Raw genomic sequence first — 23,003 nt, forward strand, 5'->3', positions numbered from 1 at the left:
AGTTCTGAACAAAATCAAAGCCTAGCACTTTCAAAAGAGCCTTTGGAATGAGAAGCTCAAACATTTTACAATTTTAAAGGCAATTTTTTAATCTCCTTTGAAATCTTCTGCCAAATTAATACTTCTCAGAATCAAAGAATAGCCATTATTATGAAACCATAATAAGAATTACTGCCTTTGAAAGCAGTAACTTCTGAATTGGCAGTCATAGGAGGGATTTTTAGGACTGTCTAACTTGTGATCATCCAATTTTTTTAGATATGTACTTTTGGATGAGATTTATCATATAGTGTGGCTATCTTCTTTTTCCCTGTCCTAAGAACTGGACCTAGGGAGTCAAAATCAAGCAGTTGTCCCTGTCAGTAGGTATATATCCTTGATATTAAAAAAAAAAAAAATAATTCCACTTCTTGTTCCTAAGGCTTAACAGGCATTTGGTGCTATTATGTAAAATGCTAACTATGCAATTCTAAAACATATTTCTAAATTACATAGGTACACAGGTACTCTTAATTCACATATTATTACCTTTACACCTAAGTGACAAGGAAATTCTTGAAAACACTGTTAAATAAGAATTACATAATATAAAGCCATTATATGAAGATTACTATTTAATATAATCCTTTGGGAAAAAAAATATTGCAATTATTTTGAGTTATGTGAATTATTTTGAACTTACACTTGTGTTCTTCTGGATGTATATAACACACGGGATTTCTCAAAAATGTATCTAAGAATTTTTGTAAGTGGAAAAATTATTGATATAGTTATGGAGCTTATGCATGAAGGTTTTTAACAAAAAGTTACATAAACACAAAGGAGAAAATGGTATTAAATATTTTCTATGCTGGGGTATTTGGGAATTAAAGCAAATGGCATTAAGACTATTGTGTAGGAAACAAGATCACCTCATAATCAAAAAAAATCTTAGGTACAAAATTATTGGAAAATGGCTTACACTATTATCCACTGGCAAACAATGTTTTCATTATATGGCTTTGGATAATTCATAGAGTGAAAAAACCCAGAGGAACCAGTCAACATGAATTTTCCATCACAAACTGCAGCTGTAAAGATATAATGAAGAACATTTGTCAGAATGACATTTGAAAAACAGATTCAGAGCCAAAATGTGGGTGACCCTGGATATTGCTTTACATGGATTACCTTGGAACAGCTTTGTAAGCAGCAATAGGAAGACAAAATAAAATACACTATCAACTTATTCCCATTTCTAATTCTTATCACTATTTGAACTCAAAGAACTGTATGAGAAGAAAAGCAGTACAGAGAATTCATTTTTAAATTAGACACAATCCAACTAATCCAAACTAATCTAAACCAATCCAAATAATTCAAAAACAGCAACAGGATTTAGCTGATCCAATACTTTCATTTTACTCTATACTTTTATAAGGAAACAGGATCTTGCCTTACCAGTTCTTATCTACAACTACTTTAAATCAGAAAACTGTGTTTATACTACCAGAGACAATTTGATATCATGGGAATAAAAGCAAAAGGGGATATGGTTGACTATTGTTATCTCAACTTTTATGAGCTTCCTGGTTCCCTGCCTTATATATTACTGAGTACTCGAAGAGATAAGTGGATCTCCCAAGTTTCCTGCCAGCTATTGAATTCATTCAGCTGAGGTAAATGTCATTTATCATCATCTATTTTTTCAAAGGGCTTTCAATAGTTTTTTTTTTTTTTCCTTGGTGTTGGTATTCCATTCTATGAAAGTTCTTCAATTTAAAAAGAGGGAAAAAAAAAAGTATTTTTAAGTCTCAGCAAGAACGGAAATACTAATGCATGTATTTTTATTACAGCAGACACTGAAGAACTGCTGAAAGTTTTGCTTCATCTCTTGAAGATTATATTAGGAATCTGTCTAATAATGTTTTCTCTTCAGTTGTACAAAAAGTATCATAGGGCTTTCACATAAGGATAAAATCAGTACCACACATGATTATCTGGAGAGGTAAGGACAAGTTCATCAATTTGAGGCAGATGATCAGAAATTATACAGAGCTTTTAATTAATTTCAGAAATGAAACCATACCTATAATGACAGTCCAAATTATGAATAACCAAACATATTGAAAATTAAATGGGAATTTTATTGAGTATAGTCCTCCTTTGGGAAATTATATATAAAAGAATAAATTGGGCCTCCTTGTGTGTTCATTTTATAAGTGTAAAATTCTTTCTGCCTATCACTGTAGCAAACACAAAATGAAAGTCAAGCCTTGCTTCATGCAGCCGTACACCATAAATAAAGACTGCAGAATGAACTTTGCCAACATGCCTAATGCATGAGCTGAAATAGAAACACATTCCCTTTTGCAATCTTTGAGAGGAAAACAGAACACAAGATTTTAAATACATAGAGAGAAAAGGTCCATGAATGATAGTTATTATTCTATATTAGCATTAGAGCTGGGTATTGGCATAAAAGTACTTTTTTTCTCCACTTTGATTCACATATTTCCTGTCCTTAACAATGAGAAGAAGAAAATCAGTGTGAAGAAGGAATGACCCCAGCTTGTTCTCAATGAAGATTACAAAAAAGTGGTGCTGTTAATAAGTAAGACATAATCTGATCTAAAAGGAATCTTATAGTATGGACAATAAAAAAAAAAAGATAAGCATACTTTTCTAATAAAATCAATGACAAGTGTTTGCTCATTCATTTCTCTTAGAATCACAGAATGGGTCAGATTGGAAGGGACCACAATGGGTCCAACCTCCCTGCTTAAGCAGAATCAATCTAGAGCATCTGGGACAGGATTGTGTCCAGATAGTTCTGGAAAATCTCCAGTGAGGGAGACTCCACGCCCTCTCTGAGTGTTCTGTTCCAGTGTTTGGTCGGTTCACAGTGAAGAAGTTTTTCCTCATGTTCAGGTGGAACTTCCTGTGCATCAATTCCTGCCCGTTGCCTCTTGTCCCATTGCTGGGCACCACTGAGCAGAGCCTGGTTCCTGCTCTGACCCCTCCCTGCAGGCACTGACAGACACTGATGAGGTCCCCTCTCACTTGTCTCCTCTTGAGGCAGAACAGGCCCAACTCCCTCAGCCTTTCCTCACAACAAAGATGCTCCAGCCCACTATTATTATGATTGTTCTTATCTTCTTATTGTTCTCTTTTATTTGTTCCTTATCTCTTAAGAGACAGTGAGTAAATTCAAATGAGTCCTTTCAGTGTAGGTAGACCTAGCAATAGCCATTGCTCAGTGTGTCAGGAATGAGCAGGAAGACAGCAGGGACTAGTCCTTTTTCCCTAGAGAACCTCCCAGGGCTTCCTCCTTTCAGGAAGAAAGCAATTGTGGTCAAAGATGGATGGGCATGGAAGTCATTACATTTTTGCCTCATCCTGGAGCCCAAAGAAAAGCTGCAGTTGTTCTCCTAAGGAGACAGGAGATATCCTTTGAAGGAGCCACTTCTACTCTTTCCCCAATGTGTATCTTTTTGTCCACTTCTATTTACTTATGTTACATACATGGGATATTATGAGGGCTTCATCCTGTTAGCCTTGAATTTGAGGGAGAAGCTCCCCAAACTGGTCAAATCCAGCCCACGTATTTCACTTGACAGGATCTTTCTCTGACAAAGGCCAGTCCATTACTTTCTGATTATTCTGTCTCAGTGCTGTGGTGATGCTGTGAGGTGAGTAATCTCAAAATGATAGTCTAGACATATAATAACTGAAAAGAGTCTGCAGAAACCCCTCCTGGGATCAGCCTGCATCCTCTCTTTCTGTACCCCTACATGCTACATGGCTGCTTTACAGCAATGCCAGTCATTATTAGTGGCTGCTGCTCAGACTTCACATTTCTCTAGAGACCCTTTTACTGAAATTGCTAGCTGTACTTTTGTCAAGCCTTTTGTTACTGCACTGCATTGCAGAGCCAGAAAGAAACCTTTCAAGATAATTTTAATTAATAAAACAAACAAACAAAAAAGGGGTGTTCAGTTGCCTGAATCTTTTCTGAGAATCTGAGATTTTACTGAAGTCTATCTAATGCAGGATAGAGATTACTAAAATTCACTTTTTAATCCCATTTTTTTAAACCATTGACATTATGAAATCAGAAATACTAGAGGGAATAACAGAGGACAGCAACTCTTTTATATGCAGGAGCACTTGTAGAATGAATTATGAATTGGTCATAAATCTCATTGTGAAACTCTGAAGAACTTCTGAAAATCTGAACAATTTTAGATTTCATGTGACCATATTAAGTTTCTAGGAATAGGACAAATGTGAAACATTAAAGATGTAGAAAAAATGGCAGCTATCCCAAAGGTGCATCCAGCTTCTTACCCTTCATTCCACTGGTTTTATAAAATCTGCTAAGAAACTTAAATATATAAAATTAGAGAAGCTCTGAGGTTTTGGATAGGAAAGACTGACAATGTAATATAAGAAACATGGATCAACAATTTGTCCTCCAGTCAGAATTGTACTTCTATAAGGTTATGAACCGAAATTGCTGCACTAGTGGTAACTGACCAAATTTTTTGGAAATACCAGGCATCAGTGAAAATGAACAGGGAAAAATCATCCAGCTCTTTGGATTGTAACTATAGCTGTTTTCCGTTCTGACACTGACTATTTTTACTCTTATTAATATTTATGTTATACTTTTATTTTTATTATTTTTATTATTTGCACTTATGTATTTTATTGACTACTTTTATTAAGTATGCACATTCCTGAAATTTTTTAGCTCAGTTGTGCTGAAATTAAGAATAACATCCTCAGTTACAGAGGAGAAAATATTAACAAATTATATTTGGTAGAGATTTGGGGAGATGTGCAAATCACATCCAAAAGCCGTGTGCATAAGAGTCTATGCCTCAGCTGAAAAACTCTACTCAAGCACAATTCATAACTTAAACCCCTGTGTGGCCTCCAAGGCACAGCTGAGTCATGTCTACACAGCTTTGACTTCAAGTATTTGAGCTTACTTTTGTCTGTATCTACCAATATATATACAATATCAATTAAATTCTGACATATATGATATGTATGAATGTAATATTTTCAATAAAATGTGGGTGAAACTTGTAAATTCAGACTTAGCTGGGGCATTGACCTGCTAGAGTGAGTCCAGAGGAGGCTACCAAGTTGATCAGAGGGATGGAGCTCTTCTGCTATGAGGAAAGGCTGAGAGAATTTGGATTATTCAACTTTGAGAAAAGAAGGCTTTGGGGTGACCTTATTGTATCCTTTCTCTGAAGGGACCCTACAAGAGAGATGGAGAGAGTCTATTAACAAGGGTCTGGAGTGACAGGACAAGGGAAATGGATTCAAACTGACAGATAATAGGTTTAGACCAGATATTAGGAAAAACTTCTGGAACAGTTTGCTCAGAAACTGTATGGATGTCCCATCCCTGGAAACGTTCAAGGCCAGGTTGGATGGGGCTCTGAGCAACCTGGTCTAGTGTAAGGTGTCCCTGTAACTGGCAGAGGGTTGGAACGAGATGATCTTTATGGTCCCTTCCAACCCAGGCCATTCTGTGATTCTGTGATGGTCAGTAAAAGGCATTCATTTTATGAGATCTATAATATTACTTTATGAATATAAGGGTCTACATTTTTCTTATTTAGCAATACCTAAAATTAAAAAAATAAATAACAAATACCCCCAGTATAATATCTGTCTCAAAAAAAAAAAAGTATGATGGTAGAAATGATGACTGAATAACTTCTTGGGGTTATGTTACCTAATGCTTTCCATGAAACTAAGGTCTAGCAGAACCTTTAGAACCTTCTGATTTCCTCAGCTGTAGAAGGACCAACTCAGAGCCAATAGTTATTATGATCTAGCTAGATGCAGCTGTTATGATAAGTAGACATTCTGATGTGCTTCAGTGGATAGAGTACTGAAGTATTCTGATGGATATTTCCCCCAAAATGTTCAGCCAAGTCTCCCTTCTGAGCTGACTGCAGTCAGGAAAAAAATGTAAGTAACTGACAGAGATTCTGCAATTCTCTTTTCTTTTTTTCTGAAGAAAATTGCATTTATGACAGAGAGGTTCAGCCTGTCACAAACCTTCAGCATCAAGCTTTCAGATTCTTTAAAAACATAATTGGTCTTTTACTTGCTTGTTTGTTTTTAGAGCCCATTTCACGTTTCTGAAAGCTCAAAGTGGACTGCCCTCACTGTTTTCCTTTTCTCACAGGAGAATGGAAAGAAGCTTTCCAGATTTCTAGCACCAAATTCTATATTAAAAAAAAACCAAAAAACAAGCCCAACAAACAAACAAGCAAACAAAATACTCAGGGAGTTAATTGCTCCCGTTTCTTCTAAAACATTTGCAATATTCTCTTTGTGAGACAACTTGACAGACTTTTAACTGAGAGCTGAGGCTGTGGAGAGCAATGCAGGCAGCATCAACCCACACACCTCACAGCAAAACTGCAGAGCAGTTTGGTAAGGAGCACTGCAGTCAAACTCCTTGGTACAAATAGTTTCTTGGGGAAACCAGGAAGTCAGATGGAATCATAGAGTAGAATCACTTAGGTTAGAAAAGACCTCCAAGGTCATTGAATTCAGCTTTTGCCGGATCACCACCTTGTCTACCAGGCCATGTCCAGTCATTTCTTGGGCACTTCCAAAGATGGTGACTCCACCACCTCCCTGGGCAGCCATTCCAATGCTGCACAAGAATTTCTGTGAAGAAGTTCTTCCTGATGTCCAACCTGAATGTCCCCTGGCACAGCTTGAGGCCCTTTCTTCTTGTCCTGTCACTTGTTACCTGAGAGAAGAGCCTGACCCACACCTGGCTCCACCCTCCTGTCAGGGAGTTGTACAGAGAAGTTGATCCCTGAGCTGCCTTTTCTCCAGGCTGAGGCCTCCCAGCTCCTCACATGGATTATTCCCCAGTTTTATTGCCCTTACATTGACCCTCTCCAGTCCTCAATGTCCTCTTTGTAGTGAGGGACCCAAAAATGGACACAGAACTCAAAGACAAGACAAAGGCAAATAAACTTTTTGTTAAACTCCAGTGAGGTTTCAGGTCTGTAGCTTTGTAGAATGAGAGATGGGCTGAGGTTGAATGGGACCTGTATAGGTCATCTGGTCTGATAACACTCATGCAAATCTTCAAATTAAATTTGTATATTATTTTGTAATTTACATAGGATTTATGTTAGTAATATTTCTATAGTAAACAACAAATATATGACTTTATATTTAAACAGAAATACAGAAATACTCTAATATTTCATTGTTTATTAAGCATATGCTTCATTAGTGAGAATTTTACAGAACATTGTTCCCTCTTGCAAGATAAATATTATAAACATCACTCATTATTATGTTTGATAGAATTGATTTGGACTTCACTGTGCAGTTTATTGCCCATAAACTATTTACAAACTACTGACGGTGTTAAGCATGTGTGATTTACGGGAGTTTACATTCTTACCACATCTTTCTTCAGATTCATCTGAACCATCTGGGCAGTTCAAGACTCCATCACAAAAGAAATCTTCACTAATGCAGGTTGCACCATCAGCACAGAGTTCAGCAGGTGGCAAACACTCAGCTGGAATAATAAAGATGAGAGCAATAACAGCACAATAGTAATGCAGTCTCACTACAAAGGAAAATTGACTTACTTCTGGTTGCTTTACCACAAATCAAATCAGCCACTCTATTGTGTTTTACAAAACTGCATTTTCAGAAGCCTGGAATGAAATAACACATACTAAAAAGATAAATTTGGCAAAGAATGGAGAGAGTTCTCAGAAGTGAAATATGTTTTGAAACTAAGCTTTAAGCAAGGCTGGAAGATAATGTCTGTGAATTTATTACTTTTTTTTTTCCTTTTCAAAAACTACTTTATGCAATATAATAAATGACATTTTCCAGTTTCTTATGTTCAAATAATGTGAGAAAACTGTACTTTGGTTTAAATAACAGTGAATGATCTCTGGGTTTAGGTAAATAGAATTTAATTGATTTCTTCAACTTTAATGCATCACACTGTTGCACCTCATCATGCTAAGGAATCTGATTTTTAACCAGCATATCCTAAAAAAAAAGAGCTTTTAGATTCTTAAACACCAGAATTATCTGAAACCCTATTCTGTTCAGATTTACAAATTAAATGTTTAAGTTAAGAGCAAATTTGTGTTAGAAGAATACATGGGCAGATCCTTCAAATTGTAGATCTTACTAATAGCCTTTTCCTGGAGCATAAATATTCATCTACTGCAAACAAACTCTTAGTCTTTAGAGAGTTTTGGTCTTAGATATCTTTAGAACTGAAGTAGGTCCTATTAAAGTGAACAGAAACATGCAGCTAAATTAAGGTTTGGAGAACTACTAATTTGAAAAATCTTAAAATTGCATTAAATTCTATACAACTATTCACACAGTTCCTTGTCTCCACTTCAATAAATGCTTACAAAAAAAGGTCAGCATTTCTGATATAAAAAGGAAAAATAGTAATCTGTAAAATTTCATCTTTTTCATACTTTTTTTTTCATACAGCTGTTAGTTCTGTAATCAGACTAAGTATGATATTGTACTGTGTGTCCCAGACTGACATTGGTGTGGATGTACTGTAGCACTTCAAAGTGCTTTACAAAACACCCTCACTGTTGGCAATACAAATGTTACAAAGCCACTAGATTTTTAGATTTTGCATTCAACTGGAAATTAAAATGAACCAAACATACTCCAGTAAAATATTGGACACAGGGCCAATGAATGAATTTCCACAGATGAGCAGAGACAAAACTGTGCATTCTAGATCCGGAGCAAAAATTCCAACCAATAACCTAGGAAGAGATTTTGCACAAGCCCATCAGGCAATAAATCATTGTTTACATACAACAGGATCAATTCTCGGCTTATTCAACTCAGAAAACTAAGCAGCACTGCCACCTCCTGGATTTAAAGAAATCAACTTTTCCTGCTTAAACATTCTGACTTCTTTTTTAAATGGCAAATTACCCTAAATTGTGCTGTAAGTGTTATATTCAATTAAACAAGGGCAGTAAACACACAAGACTTGAGCACATTAGATTGCTTGTAGAAATCATATATATTTCACCATGTAAGAAGGTTGAAGAATGTTTTCAAAGACTCAAACATCTTCAGCTTTCTGTTCATTGGAAGTCATAATTTGCTATCAGCTTGCTTATTTTATTTTATTTTCCTCATAAAAGTCAAGAAATAATATGAATTGGAAAAAAAAAAAAGCAGCTAGTATTAGTGTCAATGTGTGCATCAACATGCATAACACATGCAGCATTTTTGTAGAATGCGCAGTCTTAGAAGTCCCTTCTCCTTGAAGAGGTCTCCTTGGTCTAAGGTAAACCTGCATATCCTGAATTTTCAGGAACGGAATACAAGGATTGAATGCTGTAAGGAGAGGCTGCAATTTTGCAATCTCAGATTGCTCAGTGCAACCCCCCTGCTCCTCCACACACAGAGTTACTCACCCACTGTTGTTGAGGACTTGCTTGTGGTGAGCTGTCCTGAACCTGGACAAACACAACCCAAGGTTAGAACTCTACCTCTTGCTCTCTGGGAGCACCGCTGTACTTGCTTGGGCAGAATTAATCAGCAGCCAATCTGCTTTTATATCTGCATTATTGCAAATATAAAAAAAGAAAAAAAGAAAAAAAAGCTCCCCACACTCCCGGTAATGATGTGGTAGTGCCAGCTTGAGTGGCTTGGTCCTGAAGCTCAAGCTGTCACAATAAACATAAGAAAAATTATGTGAAACCCAAGTGTTTCAATAACTTCAAAAGATTTCTTTCCTCCTTTCACCTTCCCCCCACTAAAATAGCAGCAATTCTTTCTTGTCTTCCCCTGTAAAAGTTCTGACCTGAAGTTGGTGTCAAGGAACTGGTAATTAAGCTCGTGGGATCTGTTGAAACAAGAAAAGGTATGACAACTTCAAGACTAGTACTAAAAGGTAAATGTACATTTTCTGACAAATAAAATTGCTCTGCAAATAAAGTAGAAACCTCAAACCTATCTAGTGTTTGTCTATCATACAGGTGTGTATGTATGTATATATATATATATATATATATATATATATATATATATATATGCCTGTGGATGTACATATTTACACATGAACAAATGCCTGGGTAAATAAGCAGATTTGTATTAGTGATTGTAAACTGCAAAACATTCTGGAAAAATGGAATGTGTATTTGTGATTGCTCCAACAGAAGTTCCACTTCATGGAGGATGCACCTGGCATTTCCAGCTCCCAAACAGTCCTTTTTATTTTCCTCTCTGAATTTGCTTTTGCATCCCTGTTTACTATTTTTACTTTCTAAATTAAGACTCAAATATGTCAGTAGGATGATGTCTTTGACTGAAAACAATCCCTGTGTCACTGCAGGATCCTGTACCTCAGTTTACAGGATGAGGGGCTTGAAAGAATAAAGTCAGATGCGGTAAGAAAAAAAAATAAAGAAGATGCAGTAAGGATTTCCCTGTAGTTTGTCACTCATCAGTTTTGTGGGCAGAAGCTGCTGACCATTGGCCATCACTGACTTACTTTTGTTAGATATTCCTGCTCTCCCAGACCTAATGCACAAACTTGCAGTAGAACAAACTTGCAGCTAAACTGGGCCATTTGGGTTATGGTGCATTCTGTGTCAGCAAATTTAGGGACACAGTTTCTTTGGCAGAGAGAGAGAAGAGCAGTGAATAGATGGACTGTTCTCACAGCTACTGCAGAGAAAAAAAAGCCTAATTCATACCCTCACAGGTTTTTAAAAAGATACACACACACACACACACACACACACACACATCTATATATATTTATACCAACATATCTGTCTATACATTTACTACAGGATAACCAATTTAGAAGGAATTAAACATTCCAAGACCTAAAACATAGATGCATGAGGGGCAAGAAATTCTAAGAAAACAGTTAGCAGTGAGCAGCATCTTGAAAACTGCTGAAAAATTGTGGTTGCTACAGATGTTCCCAAAAGTCCATGCACAAGTTGACAGCAAAATCCGTAAAGGAAAACACAGGACAGTGACAAAAGCAGCAGTGATACAAGCAGAATTGCTAGAAAAATCTCACTAAAGTAACAGGTTGAGATGGCAAAGGTTGTTTTTATGGTCAGCAGAGCCATAACCCTGCATCCAGCAGGTGTAACTGTACACGGTATGGTAAAATGTAAGTATTTCGTGACATTTGGACTAACATTTTCCGTTATTTGGAAACATAAAGGACAAGAAAGCAGACAATATTAACAAAAATACAAAAGTGACCTCAAGCAGACCCAAGGCCAAGGGAGAAGAAATTCACAAGAGGAATATTGTTGCTGGTCCAACCTTGGGTGCTAGCAATTCCCAGCTCCCTTCCCCTTTCCATAGGAACCTCCCCCAGTCTCCAAATTTTGCTTGAGGCTGATTAGCAACATTGAACTTAGGACCAGGGGAACATTAAGATAGCATACCAGAGGAAGGGACAGATGGGGGAAAAAACTGAGTGTTAGCAGTTTAAACTATATCTTTGGGAATAGACTATAGTACCTGCACACTTTGGACTATACACGTTGGTAGGCCTGTAACCAGACTAATAGTAACTCCTTCATTACTATGGCTGTAATTAGAATATCAATAAATACTTGTCTCCTATATTTATAGGGGCAATTTAGCTTCTGGTCTGGTACCCTGCCCTGGAGAGTTTGTATGTGATAATTTGCATACAGTTTGTATGTGACTTCCTGCACCTAGTGCTATAAAGAACTTAATGTATTGTTTATCTCTCTTGCTGACTTTTGGCAGGTTTGTGAGAATAAGTTTGTCTGCTTCATGTCTTATCATTGTAAAATTTCCAGGAATAGTGGAAGGACAATCTGTCTGTCAACATTGCTTAGTAAATCAATAACCACAACATGAGAACAGGACTCCCAGCCTGATCTACCTCCCTAAATCTGCAAAATCTTCAGCTTGACGCTCGGCTGGTTAATGAAGACTCAGCTTTTGGTTTGATACTCTAATTAAGCTCCTACAGATTTTGTACAGACTACAGATCATTCACTGCTTTCTCACATAGTCAGAAATAGTGAAAGCAGTTAATTATCACTGAATGGACCCTGGCAGTCAAGCCCCACCCAGCAGCAGCCAGGGCAGCTTTACTAAGTTATGTGAGCTGAACAGCAAGTCTTATTTTTCCTCATCTTGTATTGGCAACAAAAATTAGTGCCTGCTTTGAGAAAGATACTGACCTGACGAGGTTAAAGGCATCATTGTAGTAGGATTTTCAGCAGCTACTGGAAGAAAGCAAGTTCATTATCAACTTCTTTTATAGCACAGTGTCTAGTTTTAGATGACAGAAATAAAGATTAAAAAGAAATCAGCTTTGACTATTTCTCCTTGAATCACTGTCAGTGTCCTGCTTCCCTCCTTTTGCCTCATCCTGTTCCAAATTTTTTCTCAAACTCCATGATCTTCCCAAGGAAGAAAGATCCCAAAAATGAGTTGAGGTTTTGAGGTTTCAAAGCCACTGCAGTTGCTTTCAATCCTCAATCCCTATTGATTGTATTGTGCATAGAATATCTTCTCCTGGGAAATCTCTCTTGTGACTTTTTATTCTACAGAGATTTGCAGAGCCCCTGTGTCTTAGAGAACAGTATTTAGAAGAGATGAATGAGTTAAAATTAACCTGGGATTGTTTACAAGAAAGAAAATTACTTTTAATCACTGTGAAAACTCACTTCATGCAAGTCATGCCTGTGTGACACCTCTCTCCCTCTCTGAAACAGAAATGTCTCTAGCAGAACATATTGAAATACACAATTCAAGTGCCACATATGATTGTGATTGTCAATTAGTTACAAGTATTTTATTGAAGCACTCCTGGTAGAATGGACAGGTGATTTCTCATGTGAAAAGAGGCATTTTAATGATCCACAGCAGTAAAAGTTTGACTACTTCAAAGTTCATCAATGGCCTTAAAAGAGCCTTTTAAGAGGCTCTTAATTACTTTTTTTGGTGGCATTTCTGAAGTATAATGAGCAATCAATTTCCACAGTGTTGTGTAGTAATTTATAATAAACAAGCAGCAAAGAGAACTAAATATGCCCAGACTCTGAATTTAGCCTCTGAATACTTCAAGTACTTTGCAAAAAATGCAGTTTTTAGTATGGAGTAAGAGACATGGCACAGCAGATTGCCACTCCTTGATTTTTACTTAATAGTAACTTCTGGAGGTCTTCAAATGTTAGCTAATCAACTTCTGCTTCAAAGAATTCAGATTGGTTTTTAACCTCATCCTCAGTGAGGGGCTGTTTTGAAGGTTTATTCAGGTAAAAAAAAAAAAAAGGATTCCCACTGATCTTGAAGAGCTTGCATTTAGACTTTGATATATTTTCTAGTACTTACATAAAATATCTGTATAGTTACAGAATTTAAAGCTACCCAGTCCTTAGAGACCCGTTCCTTTCCCCCCACAATTTACATTTACCTAGGCTCTACAGGAATATGGAGCCTGTTCCCTGGGCGCACTGCTCCCAAAGCATTTGTTTTTCTACAGGACATGTTTTCAGTAAATGAGCCTTTACTTACTGCAACTCTGAGCCTTTTTCTAATTCTTCAGCAGAACAAAATTGTAACTGTATTTACTTATGAAACAACATGTTTGGGGCTTAATTGCTTTAATTAGAGGCCTAAAAATTACAAATATTATGCTTTCTAAGAGGTGAAATTGAGTGGTTTTCACTGGGAAACCGCTACTTTGCCCTTTACTCCCTCCTTAGGAAATGTACACAATGCTGGCTCATACTTTCTAGTAGAAAAGGTTGTAAATTCTTCTTTAAGCTGCTACTGAAAGTTATGTAATGGGGGAGGAGGGCACCCAAGAGAAAAAGTAACAATCCAATTGCTGTCTGGGAACAAAAGCTTTCATTCCTGCTACCTGTATTTCTGAGAGATTTTTAGAATTAAAACCAAACAACAAACAAAGAAGCAAAACCCCCAAACAAGCAAACAAACAAAAAAACCACCCTCAAACAAAAAAACTTTCTAATATTACCTGTGATTTGTATGCTGTTCACATCAATTTTCAAAGTCTTGGTAGGATTAGGGTTATTTGCAATGACACCCAAAACCAGCTCATTTTTTATTTTCTCAACTGTTACCATCTGGGTAAAATAAAGGGTGAGGATCACAACCACACTAGCAATACAAAACAGAGAAATTAATTAGTTATTCCAGCTGATGAAAAAAATCTGCTATATGACATCATCTAGACAATATTTCATTCTAACTCTGGTTCCATTGGCAAAAGCAGATTGTTTTTTAATTATTGGCTGGCAAAAATGACATAAAGAAACATCTCTTAATCATCAGGTAAGATTGAACTTTGGAGGAACTTTGTTTTTTCTTTATCTACTCTTACTCTCACTATTAGAAAAAAAAACCCAAGAGAACATTCATTTCAATTGCTGCAATAGAGCTGAACTTGAGGAAAACTAAAGAAGTAGCTTTACTGGTGTCCAACAGGTCTATTAGTTTTAGCCCTAAAATATTGAAGGTGAATCTGGAAGTATTATGAAAATTGTATAATATGGCAAAATATAATAAAAAGTGGCCATTTTTATTAAGCAAATCTGTGGATTCTGCATGTTTGCAGATCTGCTGTGTGATTGCCTGGATTCTCACAAAGAAACAATGATGGCTGAAAAGAGAGATATTTAGAAATTGGGGTTAAACTGCGTTTAACTTCTATGAATTTTATCCAGTGTTTTCTGTTTATTCTTTCCAGCCTTTCTAGACACTATTATGAAGTTTTATGTTTGTTGCTAGAGTAAGGTAATGTTGAAGTATGACACTTGCCAAAGATAAACATTTTCTCCTTTACCTGAATTTAGGTGTGAACTCTTTTATCCTTAAACCATCCACTTGCAATGGACTAACTAGTGCTCTTTGTGAGGAGTGATAAATCCTGTCATTTTGCTGAGCATAGTTTGTAATTTGCAATATGTAGAAAAGCTCTCCTTCTTGCATATTTCTGATAACCTCTAGGCCATGCTGAGCAAACAAAAGCTTTTATTACTGTCCTTGTGACTCAGCAGAAGCGTTTCAAGGGTGAAATGCCAAGCAGATTGTCTGAAGGTGTAAACACATTCCAAATGAAAAGAAAGTAATGTCTGACACAAAGTTATTTGATGCAGAAGTGACGACAGATCCTTACTGTTGTATTAAAACAAGATCCAACATTCAAAACCAGCAGTTTTTCTGCAATTTCTATGGTTGTTGTGTCAAGATACAGTGGTGGGGTGAGTTTTGCCAACAGTTATTTACAGTGCAGATATCTAGATTCCCATTTTGGCTGATAGAAAGAAATAAGCTGTTCTTTGGCATAATTGGTCTCCTCCTGAAAGGCATCTAAATTGACCAGCTGAGAAAACTAAAAACCCAGCACTCACAAATGCAGTCTTGAGCAAACTGCTCAGAGATGTCTCCATCTTTGATGCCCAAATTTTGATGAGAATAGCCCCTTTGTGCAGAAACAAAATTTCCTCACTGGATCTACCTTCACAAGGACAACATTTTGGAAGTTGCCTACTCCTGCTGCTGTACAGTCCAGTCCCTTTATGTTATATAATCCTTTATAAAGTGATCATACTCTACTTTCTAGCTAATAGGGTTATGTCCTCCCTATTCCAATCAAAAGATTGCTCCAGTGTAAATCTGCTTCCCATTACTTACTGATATTCATGGTCAGACAACATGCCAATATCTTGTTCGTGTTTTTTTTTTCAAAGACAGTTATTCAAATAAACTAATCTCCTCTACATATTTATCAACTTTATGTACTTACACTGATATCACAAGAACATGTGGTAGCACAAAACTATTTATCTGTTTTCATGTAATGTGTACTTTAATTATCTGGGTTCACCTATGAGACAGCAAATTATACCATTCATTTCCCAGGGTTCTTCAGTTCTGCTAGAGTCAATCTGTTTTCTTCTTGCCTATCACAGTGTGTCATTAGACTTCCCTTGATTTAAAACTTGAGTTACTGGTAGTGACATGAAATCTGACCTCAGTTTAAGCAGTTTTACATGAGCAAACTCAGCACAAACTTATATCTTTTCCTTTCTAGATCGTTTCTTACCTTTCTCACTCATCCATTTTTCTTTCTAAATCAACAGTCCCAGGGACTATCACTTTTTTTTAATCTAATCCTAAAGGAAATTTTGAGAGAAAAGATGACTTGAAGCTTCATCCTCTTTAGAAGGCTTTATCTAATATCTAAAAATGTTTGGTTTTTGAGGTTTTTTAATCACAGTCCATACAAAAATTGTCTAAATTAATTGTATCATTGTCTCTTGCCTATATTTTAAGTAAACTTTGTTATATGCAATTACCCAGTCTCTGATGTCAATCTGTCATGGTCATCTTCTGATTTCCTGTAGAAAAAGAAGCAACAATAAAAAAGAAAAACCACAACCAACACCACATGGTTCCCATTGAGATTAGAATGTTTTGGACAGGATGGGAACACATCCTGGAACTGTGTAATAATGAGACAGTGTTACACATGTTTAGCTGAATCAGGACCTTGTTAAGAATAAAGCAGATGGAATTGACACCACAGACCTGGCTGTATAACCTGGATGTTTTTGTCAGCAGACCTTCAGTAGGACAACCCCAGGATACTGAAAATGATCTTTACTAAATGAAGCAGATCTTACAGTACCAATTTATGGAATCTTTACGACACAGAGGCTGCAGCTTTTCCTGGTGTTAAGTGACAGCCTTACTTGTTAACACCCTAAGGAATGTGAATTAAGTGGATCTGTATCCACAGGGACATACGAGTGCCTGAGCCTCCAGGCTTATGCCAGGAGATCTCTAACCTGAAATTTGTTCTAGATGGCAAGGATCAGCAACCCTGCAAACAGCACCTTGGCAAAAAAAAATTATTCAGCAATCCTTTGAAATATGGAATTTTTCTGAGTGGATGTTAGGGCTCAGCCTTACTGGTTTGGTCAAGGCAGGGACACACATCAGCTTGAGAAGAAAGTTTGCCCAAGGAAACACACTGGTGTCAAACTGAGCACATTAGAAAATGTAAGATGTGAAAGGCATAATAAAGGAGGTTCCCAAGGACGTCTTGATAATCAAAGTAAATATTTCTGAGAGAAATATCTAAGTAAGGATTTTTTACATTTATTTTCAAAGTTAAATTAAGCTGTACCTACTTGAACTGGGAGATTTCACATCTCTCAAACTTGTATTTCAGATCACTTTCTTGAAAGATATTTTGTATCTATATGAAAAAGAGAAATCTTGAACCAATACAAGAATTAAAAATACACACATTCAAACACTATAATCATGGTTTTAGTACTAAATAACTTCTTGTAGACTACAGAAGCAAGGTATTTCTTTGATGATTCACTGATTTTCTCAAATAAGGAATATATTGTGTTCTGATCAGGCTTAGGACCTGAAATAACTCTTTTTTTGGAAAGAAAAAAACATCAACAGCAGTTAATGATAGGGAATTGATGTACCTACAAATACTCTTGAATAAACCACAAGCTGGTAGGTTCTTACCAATTTTTCGACATCAAAGGCAAGGACTTTGAAATCAGCTGAGGAGCTGTTTTGTAATGTTGAAGTGAAAGACGTGCCAGACACTATTTTAAATATTCCCAGGTAGCCATGAGTATTCACGTCTGCTTCAGCTAGATAATTAAAATTAAAGGTGTTTTAGTTATATAGAAATAAATGAAAAATATTAAATTAGCTTTTATTTCACAAGGATCATCAATACAATAATTTCTAGGTTTTTTTTTACTGCTTTGTGATCAGAGATGTTCTGCCTAGTGATGAGTTTAAAGAAAAAAATAGACTTTTTGGATGTTTACAATGGATATAACTGTAATCATATTTTTATGAATACTATTTGCCCTTAGTTCTCATTACTTTCAATTTCGGTTTAGATGCTGTTTTCCAGCAACACTGTGAGTGCATAAAGGATACAATGATATGCACAGTTATGTCTAACACAAGGGACAGAGATAAATGGGAACACAAATAGTGAATTAGCAGTATTTTGTATGTTATGGATAAAAAATATCATGAATTACCTCACACTTTATGTATTTGTGCTGTGCCCTTTTTTTATATGTGCCCCTTTTTTATATGTGATCTGGTTTCAATGACAGCACTGGAAACTTCCAGTGTCAGAATAGTTAAATTATTTTTGACCTGACCTTTCTCACCAATACACACATAAAATTCTGGGAGAATTTATAAAGAAATTAGACAACTGGTCCTTGCTGCAAATTTAATCTTGACTTTAATATGCTACAGGACCTGAGGTACACACAAAGGAATTCATTATATACGAAGAAAATATTTCTTCACTGTGTAACACACTGGAAGTTCTCAGAAAATATCTGAATTAAAGTTGATTGATAGGAAATGCCTTTTGCTTACCAGTTGCAGTACCAGTGGTATTTTAGGTTGTGCTTGAAGGCATTAACATCAAAGCAAGTTTTAAGACAAAAGCAGATGTCAGAGGCTGAAATATTATAGTTCATGGTTTAAACATTGTTATGAAGGAGTTTTGCCCATTATGGCAAAACTGCATAAAGAGGTCGTGGCCACCAAAGCCCTCTCCTCCCTGAAGACACCTCCTAACAGGAACCTGGGCATTCCCACCTGGCCCAAACATATATTAATCCACTGGATTCTGTGTTTTTCAAGAAACCCTCACCACCAAGAAGATCAACAGGATGCCATCAGGATCCATGGAGTGTTGATATTTTCTACTTAATCTGTCCCCACCCTACTCTCCCCTCCTGATCCCCTCTTTCCTATTTCTTCCTTTTATATGTCTCTCTCGTTTACTGTTAGATAAAACCCATACTATTGACTTTGGCATATGGTCTCATTAGCAAGTTAATTTGGGCAGAGGCATTTCTAATAAATTTAATAACTGAATCATAACAGCAGATAAGCAATAAATACTACAATGAACAGTTTATTATGGAAAGCATAGCATAGTGACACCAATTTAATATCAACTAGTAATAGCAGACTGCTTGGAGCTTCTTTGAAGGCTTGTCTTGAAAACAATTGCAAATCTGTTTTAAAATATTTCTAAAAAGGATTTCTAAATAGCAAAAGCCTTTTAAAATTATATATCAACTATAATTAAAATATTTTATAATATTTAAAAAAATGTTTTCCTATTTTTCTTCTAAAAAAGTCATTAAATAAAAGCCTGCCTCTAGATTCAATAATACACCCTTTTATTTTACTGGAGTGTGATAATATTCTGGTAAGAAGGTAAGAAAGTTGGTAGGTATTGCAGTTTTTAAAATCTGGAAACAAAGCCAATGGCAATTGGAGGAACAGACATGATATTCTGACAAGATGGTTTTGGCTGGTTATTTTTATATTCTTTTGACAAAATCTTACAGAAAGTTTAGTCTTCATGAAAATTTAGCCATCAGAACAAATAGTATGGGTTTTTGGTTAATAAAAGCAGCAAAATCATCAATGTAGCAGAATATTTCTTCAGCAACAAAAATCACTTTGAGATTTTCTCTAGTAGCTCCATATCCCTCACATATTTTGGACCCCTGAATTGGATGCAGTCCTCCAGATGTGGCCCTCCCACTTAGCTTATATCCACATGATTTCTTAACCAACATTTTAATTCCATTTGAAAATCATGAAACATTGATATTTTAATTTAGTTTGCTTTGAGTATAAGTAACTTCTTCCATCACATTCCGAGCACTGAATAAAGGCTAAGAGTGACTTTACCTGAGCTTTACATGGGGCAGGCAGCTGACTGATGCAGGAGCTCTCTCACACCAATAAATGACTTAAAAAATATTTTTAATAAAAAAATTAATAGATTCCAAGGGATGGGCCCCACTAACTCTAGGAGATTATTAGCCTTTCAGTGGATTATCTGTATTCTGATTCAAAACTCATACATAGAGAAAAAGGTAAAATTTCACAATTTTCCATATTACCTTCTCTAGTTGATGAATATGGTGGAATAACCCAAGCTTTATAGCTTGGATTGCATCTTAGGGATCTTTTCCAAAGCCTAAACCATGAAAATTATTTTACATGCCTTCAGAGTATGATTCCAGTGTTTGGTTTTTCCCCCTGTTTTGTTCACATCATTTTTCAGGGAAGGAAAACACATAAACCCTAAAACACCATTTCCCCTGCCTCCAGCATTAAAAACATAATATGAAATAAAAAAAAAATTAAAAAGATACAACTACAATTTTAAGACCACTGTCTTCAAAGTCTAAGGAATTCCTAAATGTCTGTAGCTAAAGGTTGGCTACTTACCTCGTTCCAACTCCTGGATTGCTAACCAAGAAAGTACAATCAGTCCAACACAAACACCCACAAAAATTGCAAGCAGAGAAGCAAAGAAAATCTCATAGCTACTAAGAGAAATATATTTCTTATCAGTTGATTTTTTTAGCTTCATTTCTGTCTCAAAAACTTCTGTGAATTAAGGACTGACAAAAGACACAGCCTGAGAAGGAAAGTAATAATCCACATGAGCAGATATTTATAGGAGATGCTAGTAAATGAATTACATCATAAAACTTCACTGACATAGGTTTTTACAACATTCCTGAGCAGTCATAATCATGCACAGGATAAGCAAGTAAGAAGAAAAGAAATCCACTCAGAGGGGAAGCACTGAAGGTACTTGTCTGAGATAAGGAACAGGCAAACCCACAGAAATATAAGGTAAGTCACTGGATTTGCACTATTTATTGTAATTTGATATTTTTAAGTGACAATATAAAATATTGCTGACAAATTTATTGCTTATACAGTTTTCTTTTGATACTTCCTCACAAGGGTAATTATGAGCACAACAGTAAAAGCTGTATGTTTCCTCATTCTGCTTAAAATTTTCCTTTAAAATAATTTCATTTATAAAGCAAGTGCTTCAAAATGAATTGTTTAGTAATTTGCCGTAGCTCAGCAACATGTTCAGCACTGAACAGTAATTCAGCAGCACAAATTTAATCTGTGTAAGACATGGTTCTTTGACCACAGAGCTGTAGAACTAATCAGAGAAGACATTATGAAATGCGTGCTTGTTTTGTATTTTCTTGCCTGGCATAAATGTGCCATGGAATGCAAGTCCTTGATAAAGTGCAGCGGATGGTGAGAGCAGCAGCTGTAGTAGAGCAAGAGTAAATTAAACAGGCAGTGTAGTAACCAGTGTAACCATTTGGTTATAAATTTAATCTGACAAAACTTTTGAGTTTCAGAAAAGTAAAGCCATACTGATTCTCTGTTTTGAGCCCTGGGAGTTGCTGTTTCTGACTCTCAATCAGAGTGCTAAATCCAGATTGTGGTATGACACTCTTCCTCGTGGAGAATCTGAGCACACCAGCCATATTCCTGCCCGTCAAAGGAAAGGGAAACTTCTGAGCAAATCTTTGGAAGAGAGAAATTTTACCAATCTGTTAATTGAGAGAAATGGAGATAATATAAATTGGGAAGAAATGAGAAAGTTTTGAAATGAGACTCTTGGATGACATAGCAGTTCTCTGTCCACTCTTTGAGAACTATGGTATTTCAAATAATTGTCATTTGAAAGGGTGTAAAGCACTAAATCACAATCAAAATCTTGGCCTGACAGCAGGAACCTCAATTTAGTGTAATATCATACTATAACGAAAGCAATATAGTAGTATTTCACCTTACTAAAAAGAAATAATTATTTACTTAAACACAAAGTTTTTAAAACAAAATTCAGTGCAGCCTAATCATACTTCTCTTACAGAGCAAGAGAAAACTGAGTCTGTATCTTGCAAATGGATTAGATCTTTGGGTAATCATGATAGACAGAGTAGGAATTGCTTTTGTATATATTGTATTACACAGACACACACATATATGAATACAAATGTGTGTAGATATAGGTGCATACTTATGACCAGATCATATTTGTAGTTCTGACCACTGCTGAACTGCGGCATAGTAGTGTCTTGTAACTTTTAGTGCTTTCTCAGCAATAATTTAAATATCTTCATTTCAAGGGGTTTATGTTTTGACATCTTTCTGAACACTATCACACAAACTGATGATGTCTCTATATAATTCACTTTGCTCAGCTACATGTATTAGGTTATCCCACACCTAGCAGAGTTGTGCCATTGCAGGGAGTTGGGGAAGAATGTGAAGAGGAGGGAGTGACAGAGAGCTGTTATGGACTGACCACAAGCCCTCAGTCCTCATCTCCCTGCACCCCTTGAGGATGGATATAAATTACTTTTGCCCTGCTGTGTTGAGGAGGGCACTGAGGAATCTTCTGCGTGGGCATCTGGCAGCCAGGCAAGGGTAAATCACTGTAATCTTCCATGCTGCCTGAAACAATGCTAGTTTAGTCCTGTCTTATTCCTAATCAAATATATTTTGTCACAAATCTGAGGAGTTTTGTGTTGATGGATTTTGGATTAATTTTTCATGTTTTGCATAATTTCACTGTTTGTATCATTGACCCTATATATCATTAATAAAAGACAAACACTATCACCCAAAGATGCCTCTGCATTTTAAATTCTGAATTAATGCTCTAATGGTGAAGAGATTAGCCCAGAAGAGTAAAAACTGTGGCCACTTACAGTTCATACAGATTGATTACAGTCTGGCCAAAGAAATAACTTAGCATGGGTAGTCTCAAGTTGGGATTGTGACTGCTGCAAATGAAGTCATTTGCTAAACAATTTTATCTGGCAATAAAGCCATGGTAGCAATAATTAATAGGCAAGCCCTGGACACTGAGCAAATAGTAATTAAGAGTGAGTTCTTGGATTAATTTGTTTGCAAAATATTATAGTCTGTACTAGAGCTGGTTATAAGTTCTTACAGTATAAGAACCCATGTTTCCACATTTTCATTTGTAAGCCTTCAATACGAGGGGAGCAGAATTCAACAGTGTGCCAATGCTTGCTTGCCAG

The 23,003-nt window shown here is 36.2% G+C and overlaps 1 protein-coding gene across 1 annotated transcript in view; it reads right to left on the minus strand.

The window, feature by feature from the left end:
- TMPRSS15 (transmembrane serine protease 15) overlaps positions 1-23,003 on the minus strand; it is a 70,151-nt gene that overhangs the window by 33,142 nt on the left and 14,006 nt on the right. Inside the window, exons 3-11 of the mRNA XM_038154745.1 lie at positions 17,590-17,720; positions 17,232-17,299; positions 16,395-16,436; positions 14,051-14,193; positions 12,246-12,290; positions 9,860-9,901; positions 9,471-9,506; positions 7,445-7,564; positions 962-1,070 (exon numbers count right to left, since the gene is read on the minus strand). Coding sequence (XP_038010673.1) covers positions 962-1,070; positions 7,445-7,564; positions 9,471-9,506; positions 9,860-9,901; positions 12,246-12,290; positions 14,051-14,193; positions 16,395-16,436; positions 17,232-17,299; positions 17,590-17,720 — 736 coding nt within the window. The remainder of the gene's footprint in view (positions 1-961; positions 1,071-7,444; positions 7,565-9,470; positions 9,507-9,859; positions 9,902-12,245; positions 12,291-14,050; positions 14,194-16,394; positions 16,437-17,231; positions 17,300-17,589; positions 17,721-23,003) is intronic.

The sequence above is a fragment of the Motacilla alba genome, chromosome 1 (genome assembly GCF_015832195.1).
Source record: "Motacilla alba alba isolate MOTALB_02 chromosome 1, Motacilla_alba_V1.0_pri, whole genome shotgun sequence".
Lineage (NCBI taxonomy): Eukaryota > Metazoa > Chordata > Aves > Passeriformes > Motacillidae > Motacilla > Motacilla alba.